This window comes from Vicia villosa, unplaced genomic scaffold (assembly GCF_029867415.1).
Source record: "Vicia villosa cultivar HV-30 ecotype Madison, WI unplaced genomic scaffold, Vvil1.0 ctg.001227F_1_1, whole genome shotgun sequence".
In the NCBI taxonomy this organism is placed as follows: domain Eukaryota; kingdom Viridiplantae; phylum Streptophyta; class Magnoliopsida; order Fabales; family Fabaceae; genus Vicia; species Vicia villosa.
The window spans coordinates 312313-323025 of NW_026705541.1; the positions used below are offsets into that span (position 1 = coordinate 312313).

At 38.5% G+C, this 10713-nt stretch overlaps 1 protein-coding gene across 1 annotated transcript; it reads left to right on the forward strand.

Annotated features, from left to right (window-relative positions):
* The first annotated feature begins 3656 nt into the window (after nucleotides 1-3656).
* Nucleotides 3657-4415, forward strand: LOC131634103 (secreted RxLR effector protein 161-like). The gene has a single exon (XM_058904770.1). It carries the CDS (start codon nucleotides 3657-3659, stop codon nucleotides 4413-4415), a length of 759 nt encoding a protein of 252 aa, XP_058760753.1.
* Nucleotides 4416-10713: the final 6298 nt, after the last annotated feature.

Sequence of the window (10713 nt, forward strand, 5' to 3'; positions counted from 1 at the left end):
AAATATGAAAAGCTCTATGATTTACCCCCCTAGGACCCCCCTGTAAACTTGTTTTTTTTATTTACCCCCCTGATTTTTCACTGTTTTTAACACTCTTAGGGGGTACCCTAAAAATACAGGGGATAATCAAAAAAAAAAAATTAATAGGGGGTATGTTGGATAAATTTAAATGCAGTCTTGGAAAGCCAAAAGACAGATTCTCTAGGGAAGACAAACTTTCATAGGAAATAGTTAATCATTAAATGTTATGTCTATTTATGTTTCCCTGGTCTCTATATAAAGACCCTCTCTTTGTAACCTATTTTAAAACTTTGCAACAAATCCTTGGAAGTCAATATATATCAGAAGAGAGTAGTTTGATCTGTTACCTTCAAATTGGTATCAGAGCGCATGGCAAACATGATGAACCAGATGCCATTGCCGCAACTGTCAAAATCAAACTATGAGAACTGGAGCATCCAGATGAAGGCACTGCTTGGATCGTTAGATGTGTGGGAGGTTGTAGAAGAAGGGTTTGAAGAACCAGAAACCACGACGGGAAATACAGCAGCCCAGAACATGGCGTTGAAAGAGACTCGGTCGAAAGACAAAGCGGCATTATACATGTTGTTTAGAGCAGTAGACGAATCTGGTTTTGAGAAGATTGCTGGTTCAACTACTTCGAAGCAAGCGTGGGATACACTAGAGACGGCGTTCAGAGGACCAAATAGAGTCAAGCAAGTTCGTTTGCAAACTCTTCGAGGAGAATTAGAAAGGATGAAGATAAAGGAGACGGAGCCCGTGTCGGACTACATCACACGTGTGCAAACAGTTGTAAATCAACTGAAACGAAATGGAGAAGCAATGACCGATGCTCGAGTTGTCGAAAAGATTTTAAGATCTTTGACTGAAAAATTCGAAAATATAGTATGTGCAATAGAGGAGTCGAAGGACCTTGCGACAATCACTGTCGAAGAAGTAGCTGGTTCACTTGAGGCACACGAACAACGCAAAATACAAAAGAAGGAGGAGACACTTGATAATGCAGAACAGACAAAGGAATCCACTAGAGATGAAAGGGCACTTTTATCTCAAAACTGGCGTGGTCGAGGACGTGGTCATAGAGGTCGAGATGGTGGTCGAAGCTATCATAACAACAATTTCGAAAGAGGACAGGCAAGTCAACAAAATTGGCGTGGTCGAGGACGTGGTCATAGAGGTGGCAGGTTGAACTCCAACATCGAATGCTACAAATGCAATAAACATGGACATTTTGCGAAGGATTGCAACTCATACAGTTGCTACAATTGTGGAAAAGGGGGACACCTTGCAAAAGACTGTCGATTCAGGAGGAGAGTCGAAGAGACAACAAATTTCGCACTAGAAACAGAATCAAACGAAGGATTCCTATTAATGACCCAAAAGGAGACAAACACAGAAGATGACACTATATGGTACCTTGACTCAGGAGCAAGTAATCATATGTGTGGTCACAAACATCTATTCAAAGAAATAAAGAAAATTGAAGATGGTCATGTATCTTTTGGAGATGCGTCGAAGGTAAAGGTCGAAGGCAAAGGAACAATTTGTTATTTGCAGAAAGACAACGTACCTGGAAAAATACAAGATGTTTATTATGTACCAGATCTAAAAGCAAATATTCTAAGTCTGGGGCAACTTACGGAGAAGGGATATTCGATATTCATGAAGGATCGAATACTGCATTTGAAGGATAAATCAGGGCACCAAATTGCTCAAGTTGAGATGGGAAGGAATCGAATGTACAAGCTAAATCTGAGGAGCGTTCGAGAAAAATGTTTGAAAATCGACACTGAAGACCAAGCAACTCTGTGGCATCTACGTTTTGGTCACTTACATCATGCTGGGTTAAAGAGATTAGCGGGAAGAAACATGGTACATGGATTGCCTAACATGGAGTTTGAAGGAAAATTTTGTGAAAATTGTGTTTTTGGCAAGCAGATGAGAACTTTTTTTCAAAAGAAGGCAGAATATCATGCTAAGCACATCCTTGGATTAATTCACACTGATATCTGTGGACCAATCACTCCAGAATCCTTTAGTGGCAAGAAGTATTTCATTTCCTTCATCGATGGTTTCTCAAGAAAGACTTGGGTCTACTTCCTGAGAGAAAAATCTGAAGCATTCGAAGCATTCAAAAGGTTCAAGGTAATGGTTGAAAAATCGACTGATCGACACATCAAAGCACTCCGTTCTGACAGAGGAGGAGAATATACTTCGACAGCTTTCATGAAGTATTGCGAGGAGCAGGGTATAAGGAGATTTCTAACTGCAGCATACTCACCTCAACAAAATGGGGTTGCTGAAAGGAAAAATCGAACAGTCCTTGACATGGTTCGTTCAATGCTCAAAAGTAAGAACATGTCGAAGGAATTTTGGGCAGAAGCTGTGCAATGTTCAATCTATGTTCAAAATAGATGTCCGCATTCAAAGTTGGGAGATCAAACACCGCAAGAAGCGTGGAGTGGACAGAAACCGACTGTATCTCATTTTAAAGTATTTGGTAGTGTTGCTTATGCACATGTACCAGATAAACGAAGAACGAAGCTTGAAGACAAGAGTCAGAAATATATATTAATTGGGTATGATGAGAAAACAAAAGGATACAGGTTATTCGACCCCATAAACAAAAAGGTGGTAGTAAGTAGAGATGTTCGAGTGAATGAAGCAAGTAGGTGGGACTAGAACAATTCGACAGAAGACATAGTCGAAACTGAAGAACCCTCAGTCGGTATACCAACAACCCAAAATCAATTGCCAAGGTTTGAATACTCTGACAGTGAAGACGAATCCTCACAGCCCAGAATGAGAAGCCTGCAAGAGTTGTATGATAATACAGAAGAAGTACATCTTGTGTGTCTACTGGCAGATTCTGAAAACATTAGTTTCGAAGAAGCATTGAGAGGTGAGAAGTGGAAGAATGCCATGGACGAAGAAATTAAAGCTATCGAACACAACAAAACTTGGGAACTAGCAGAGTTACCAAAAGGAAGTCGAACCATTAGTGTGAAGTGGGTGTTTAAGAAAAAGATGAATGCTCAAGGAAAAGTCGAAAGGTACAAGGCGCGACTTGTGGCAAAAGGATACAGGCAGAAGGAAGGAATTGACTATGATGAAGTATTCGCACCAGTTGCAAGAACGGAGACAATTCGACTGCTAATTTCCCAAGCTGCTCAGTTCAAATGGCCAATATTTCAAATGGATGTCAAGTCATCATTTTTGAATGGTGTGCTCGAAGAAGAAGTCTATGTCGAACAACCACCAGGATACATGAGAGACGAAAGCAAAGGAAAAGTGCTAAGACTCAAGAAAGCACTTTATGGATTAAAGCAGGCACCTCGGGCATGGAATACACGCATTGATACTTACTTCAAGGAAAATGGTTTCCAATAATGTCCCTATGAACATGCCCTGTATGTGAAGAAGAATAAAGGAGATATATTGTTCGTTGCTCTCTATGTCGACGACTTGATTTTCCTGGGCAACAGTGATAAAATGATCGAAGAATTCAAAGGTCGAATGACACGAGAATTTGAGATGACGGACTTAGGTCGGATGAGTTTATTTCTCGACAAGAAGAAACTGGAATTTTTGTATCACAAGAAAAATATGCAAAGGACATTCTGAAGAGGTTCAAAATGGAAGGTTGCAATCCAATCTCGACACCAATGGAGCCAGGAGTCAAGCTTTCAAAATTTGATGGGGGGGAACGTGTCGAAGCAAACAAATTTCGAAGCTTGGTCGGAAGTCTTCGATATCTCACATGCACTAGACCAGATCTTTCCCTAAATGTCGGAATCTTGAGTCGTTTTATGGAAGAACCAGTTCACACACACTGGAAAGCTTTGAAGAGAATTCTTCGTTATATCCAAGGAACTATGTCACTTGGAATGTTTTACTCAAAAGCAGAAGATTACAAGCTATCAGGTTACTCCTACAGCGATTGGTGTGGAGATATAGACGATCGAAAAAGTACATCAGGATATGTATTCTTTATGGGAAACACTGCTTTCACATGGCTCTCAAGGAAGCAACCAATTGTAACACTGTCGACATGCGAAGCAGAATACGTGGCTGCATCATGGTGTGTATGCCATGCTATATGGCTTAGAAGATTGTTGTGCGAGTTAGAGCAGAAGCAGGAAAATGCAACCATAGTGCAAGTCGACAACAAATCAGCAATCGAACTGGCGAAGAATCCAGTGAATCATGAAAGAAGTAAACACATCGACGTACGTTTTCATTTCATTCGTGAACATGTGAAAAATGGAAGCGTCGAACTGAAGCATGTGGCAATCAAGGATCAAGCTGCAGATATTTTCACAAAACCATTGTCGAAGGAGATATTCGACAGAGGCAAGATAATGCTGGGATTAATTGACCGAAGGAGCATTTAATTTATGGGGGAGTTTTGTTGGATAAATTTAAATGCAGTCTTGGAAAGCCAAAAGACAGATTCTCTAGGGCAGACAAACTTTCATAGGAAATAGTTAATCATTAAATGTTATGTCTATTTATGTTTCCCTGGTCTCTATATAAAGACCCTCTCTTTGTAACCTATTTTAAAAACTTTGCAACAAATCCTTTGCAAGTCAATATATATCAGAAGAGAGTAGTTTGATCTGTTATCTTTAGGGTAAACCGAATCTCGCCTATATGGCAGGGGAAAAAATGTCTACTAACCCTTTCTTTTATTAACACTGTCACTGAAAGCTGTCTTCTAGACGAAATTGCAGCTCAAAGAACTAAACCTTCAAGGCTATGAAGTTATATTGGTGACTTCAGGTGTTGTTGGTATTGGGAGACAAAGACTTAGATATCGCAGATTGGCTAATAGCAGGTTCATAATATAAATCATCTTTCACTATCATAACTGTATCTTTTCCATTCTAATGACATGAATACAATTTGCATCCAATAATGGTCTTCATTTCATACTCTCATTGTTTAAAATATTACTAACAGCTTCAGCTTTATGTTATGCTCCAAAAAAGCATGAGTTTTCACCAAAACTATGAAATGAAGAATACATGTCTTAACTTAACTTGAAGTTATTGAATCTTTTATTCCCTACTTCAGCAAGCTTCCTTTTCAATGTGGAATAAGGATTATACTGATATAAGCTTGAAGGAGTTAATGCACATGTTAGCTTGTTTGTTTTATATTTTGAGGTCTCGTGGAGCAATGTTTCGTTGCTTTGCTTTCAGAAAAATCGTAACTAAACAAGTGTATACCAATTTAAGTTGAAGTGATAGAGAACAAGAGTGCCAAACCTAAAAATATCTATAAAAATATGTATTATCCCGTATCTACAAAAAAATATCTATTATCCGTATTTAGTTCATGTTTTTTTTTTAGAAATCAAGATAAAATAAAAGGGAGAACTAAGAGTTTTCCAACCCGAATACAAGAGATGAAACGGGAATGCCCCGCCAAGAAAAATTACAAACCAATTACCAACCCAAACCTAACCAATTACATTACGAGATATAGTACAACGGATCCTTGCAAAACTCGTAAAAGGAATAATTGGGATGAGTAATTTTACCACAAAACGACCATCTCCAAACCAACAACTTAATGTTCCAAACGGCGTTGTTTACACTCCAAGCCTCTTTACGGAAACAAACACCGTTCCTAACCAACCAAAGACACCAAGTTGTTGCAAACCAAACTATATCCAACTTTCTATCTAACACCAATTTACTATGAAAGAATAAGTGCCAATCCATAAAATTAGACAAACACCCTTCTTCAAAAAAAACCGCTTTACCCACCCAAAAAGCTATTTCATTCCAAATATTTTTCACCACCAAACAACCAAAAAAACAATGATCCCTTGACTCCTTGCTATTTCCACAAAATATACACTTTCAATCTTCCGATGAGAATGACATACCTCGAAACTCCAAGAGGTCCTTCATGGGAAGCCTATTATGAAATAACCCTCCAACCAAAAGCCTTTATTTTAAATGGAACATCCATTTCCCACAAAAGACCAAAAGCTTCCGCATGTTTAACATAGGGACCAAAAGGAATAATAGACTTCTCATAATACTCATAACATGAAGCTACCAAAAATTCCCTCTCCGAATTTCCTTTCCACACCACGGTATCCTTACCCTCCGTCCAACCATTGAAATTCTCCAAACGGTTCTTTAAAGACAACCAACGACCCCTAAGAACCGGATCGTCCTCCACGGAACCGGGTAGACCTAAATCCCCCCACCTCCATTCCTCCTCCAACCACCCTCCCATGGCCGCCACAGACACATTTTTTAGACGAGAAAGAGAAAATAAATCCGGATAATCCTCATCTAAAGCCGAATCATCCAACCACATAGAATACCAAAACGGAGTGTTATGACCGTTTCGTATAACAAAGCTACAACTCCCAACCATCGGATCATTCAAACCAAGAGAAGAAATAGATGAGGGAGAATTAATATTTACAATATCCCACCAAAAGGAAGAGAGAGGCGAAAAACATACCTTACTTTTCGTTCCAAACGCCATGGAAGAAAGATCTCCATACCGAGCTTTCAAAACGTTGTACCACAATGAATTTTGGCCTTGAAGGATACGCCATCTCCATTTGTTAAGAAGCGCCAAATTAAATAAAGCTAAATTCTTCACCCCTAATCCACCATCTCTCCTCGGTAAAGTGACGTTCCCCCACTTTATCCAATGAATGCTTCTTTTATCATCCACTCCTCCCCATAAAAATCTACTTTGCACACTAGTGAACATCTTCACCACTTTCTTCGGCATCCTATAAAATGACATAGTAAATATGCATAAAGAGCTAAGCACGGATTTAAGAAGAGTTATTCTACCTCCCAAATTCAAAAAGCGATTAGTCCACCCTTCCAAGCGATTCCTCATTTTTGACAAAAGAGGTTTCCAAGTGGCTTCCTTCCTCGGATTAAAACCAATGGGAATGCCCAAAAAATAAAAATTACTCTCCTCCACCTTACAAGAAAGGAAATCGGAAGCCGCCTCCAAAAAGTGAGCATTAATGTTAATACCAATCAACTTACTTTTGTGATAACTAATACCAAGACCCGACACCATTTCGAAAGCCCGAAGAACCGTTCTAACCGCCCACATATGTTTCCAACTTCCTTCCCCCACAATAAGCGTATCGTCCGCAAATTGAAGCATATCCACTTTGCAATTATCATTGAAGGAATATTCTTGAAATTCTCCCATTAGAGTAGATTTCTTCACAAGACCCGTAAGACCCTCCACCACTAAAACAAAGAGAAAAGGTGAAAGCGGATCACCTTGACGTAAGCCTTTATGAACCTTAAACTCTTTAGTTGGACTTCCGTTGACTAACACCGACATGTTACTAGAAAACACCATAAACTCCATCCACTTCTTCCATTTTTTCCCAAACCCCATTCTATTGAGCATGAACCTCAAAAAGTTCCATCCAACATTATCGTACGCTTTTTTAAAATCCACCTTGAAAAGAACACAACTACGACCTTCTTTTCTCGCATGATCCACCACTCCGTTCGCCACGATAACTCCATCCAATAATTGCCTACCGGGGACAAAAGCATTTTGAGAAGGAGAGATAATAGAATTAAGAACCACTTTCAATCTACCCGCCAAAAGCTTGGACACCGCTTTATACAAACATCCCACCAAGCAAATGGGTCTATAGTCATCCAACCCCATCGGGTTCTTAGTCTTCGGAATTAAAGTCAATAAAGAAGAAGTAATACGTCTAGAAATCGTTCCTCCATGAAAGAAATGATTGAAAAAGTTGATAACATCCACTTTAATAAAATTCCAACACTTCTTTAAAAAAATAAAAGAGAATTCGTCCGGTCCCGGACTCTTCGCCCCACCACACTCCCAAACTGCCTTCTTAATCTCAAATTCAAGGAACGGTTTCTCAAGAGCCTCCGCCTCTTCGCTATTGATGGACTTAAAAGGAATTTCGTCCAAAGTGGGACGAAACGGCTCCGAATCGGAAAATTTATTCTCAAAATGAGAAAACACCTCCTCCCTAACATCTTCCACCGATTCCACCATCCCTCTCGTAGTGTTAATAGGACCTATGTGATTGCTTCTCCTTCTTTGTTTCATCACCTTTTGAAAAAAGCCACTATTTGCATCCCCCTCCTTAAGCCACAATAACCTTGATCTTTGCAAAAGCATATTCTCTTTAACCCTCAAATTCCTCCAAATTAAAATCTACCCGACACCTCCTTTCTAAGGGCCATATCATCATCAAAAGAGGAGGTAGGAGATAAAGATGTGAAATCTAACCTTTCATCAACGGTGTTAATATCATGGACTCCTTCTTCAATCTCTAAGTCAATCTTCCCAAAAACTTCCCTACTCCAAATCTTGATTTTGTCTTTAATGAGTCTAAGCTTCTCCTTTAAGATGAAATCGCCTCTTCCGTGAACCACTAAGCTTTTCCACTCCTTTTCCACAAACGATATGAAAGAATCGTTTGAGAACCATTCATTATTAAATTTGAACGGTTTTGGCCCCCAATTATGGTTATCCGTTATAATCCAAATTGGACAATGATCCGAAATATCCCTATCACCAATCATTTGACCGACCACATCCCACCTATTCACCACCGTGCTTGATAAAAGAAAACGATCAATCCGACTCTTAGATTTACCGTCACCGCTATACCAAGAAAACTTTTTACCCTTGCAAGGAACATCTATCAAATCGCTAATAAGGATGAATTCCGCAAACAACTCGTCTTCTTTAGTGACGGCCCTAACCACCCTTCCTTTCCTTTCATTACCACTCTTAATCGCATTGAAATCTCCTCCCATAATCCACTCCCCGTCGCAAAACCTCATCTTCAAATCTAGCAATTCGGCCCACATATTGTTGAATGCAGTATAGGGCAAGCAACGAAAAAAGATTTGGAAATATTGATCCGGGAATTATCGTCCTCAGAGATGGAGAGATGCCATTCAATAGTTTCTACGGTTTCGAGCTTGGGTTTGAATGAGCAAAAAGTAAACAAAGATATATACAAGAAAAGAATAAACACATTCTTAGAAGAGAAATAACTTATCAGGAATGTAAATATATTCACTCTTCACAAACATACACTCACCAACCCGTTATACTCAACCTATGATACTCATCTATGTCATCACGTATCTCTCACATAAGCGTCCATCTCTGGAGCACAAACGAGATCATCTCACAACTAAGGTTATCTCTAACGCGAAGTCGCGAGAACATCCGTATTCTCGCGTCGACAATCTCTCGCGTGCCGCTCAAACACGAAAGCATTAAGTACGGATACCCACAGTGAATGCTAGCTCTAAATCTATCTCTAGAGTTCAGAACCAACAGATTATCATCCTAGATAAGGATTCAAGAAGTTTATCTCTAAAGCAACCTAAATCCCCAGCATAGAGCAAAAATCTAGAACAACATCAACACAGATTTGTAAAGCAAGTTAAACATAACATTATAATCGGTAAATATACATAAGATTCAAGTAAATATACAAACAAACCCAAAACAAAGAAATACACAAAGAATAGAGAAGATAAACCAAACATCTCGCGGGTTGTCAGCTCCGGTTAATGAGAAATCCACCTCCGATCTTCCAAGTGCATAAAACCTACAAAAAACATAAGAAAAGCTTATAAATACTATATAAAACAAATGAAAACTAAAGTATTTGAATATATACACAAAAGTGGGGATTTTATTACAAAATTAGAATGAATAAAATCGATAAGTCCCACAATTATATACTCAAAATAACAACATTTTGGCACTTATCAAACTCTCCCCAACTTAAAACTTTGTTTGTCCTCAAACAATGTCAAATAAATCAAAGAATCAAAAGTAATAAACCAAAGAATTGTGAATCAACAAGTTTTGAAAACCAAAAACAAATGTATGGCTCAATACAAAAACGTATAAACAAAGTAAGTACTTACCACTATCCTACAACGACAACATGTAAACGAAACGAATCCTAAGCACAAAAAGCATACAAAACATTCTAACACAATACATGCTCACATCATGAATCACACCTAGCATAAATTCATCAATGGATGAAGAACATACAAAGGTGAAGGACTTTTAACACTCATCCAACAATCTTGCAAACAAAAGATTAAATTATGCATTCATCCAAAAATCACATTGAAGATACAAAAGCAAGAATCACAAGGACTTTTCAAGGTTGTAATGTGGCTTGGTTAACAAACAAGGGATAAGTCCTAAGGCTAATCGAAACAAAAACTTGCCTAAACCTAAGGGAGTGATCAATCCACCAAAGGTTCAAACAACAAAACCTCGATTAAACTTCTTCCATAACCACAAGTTTCTCAAACCAATCACAAAACTTATTAGCACAATTATTCGCTTCTCTTTTCTTTTTTGTTTTTCAAAACTTTTTCACATTTTTTTCTTTTCTTTTCTTTTCACTTTTTTTTTCTTTCTTTTCAACCTCATAGCAACAACCAAATAAGTAGCAACCATTTCTCTCCCGAACTTGAATTCAACCACACCATCATGTGAATACTCCCTACTTTCTAGGCAAGGTAAAAATTCATACCAAAAATCATGGTTGAGGGTTCAAGAAAACAAAGAATCAATCATCCATGCAAAAATGAGAACTAAACACTCAAAGATAAGCATTTAGCAAAAACAACATGGATATTGACAAAAAGG

What these genes read in the sequence shown, in the direction of transcription:
- LOC131634103 (XM_058904770.1), top strand. Translation starts at nt 3,657, where the DNA reads ATGGAAGGTTGCAATCCAATCTCGACACCAATGGAGCCAGGAGTCAAG.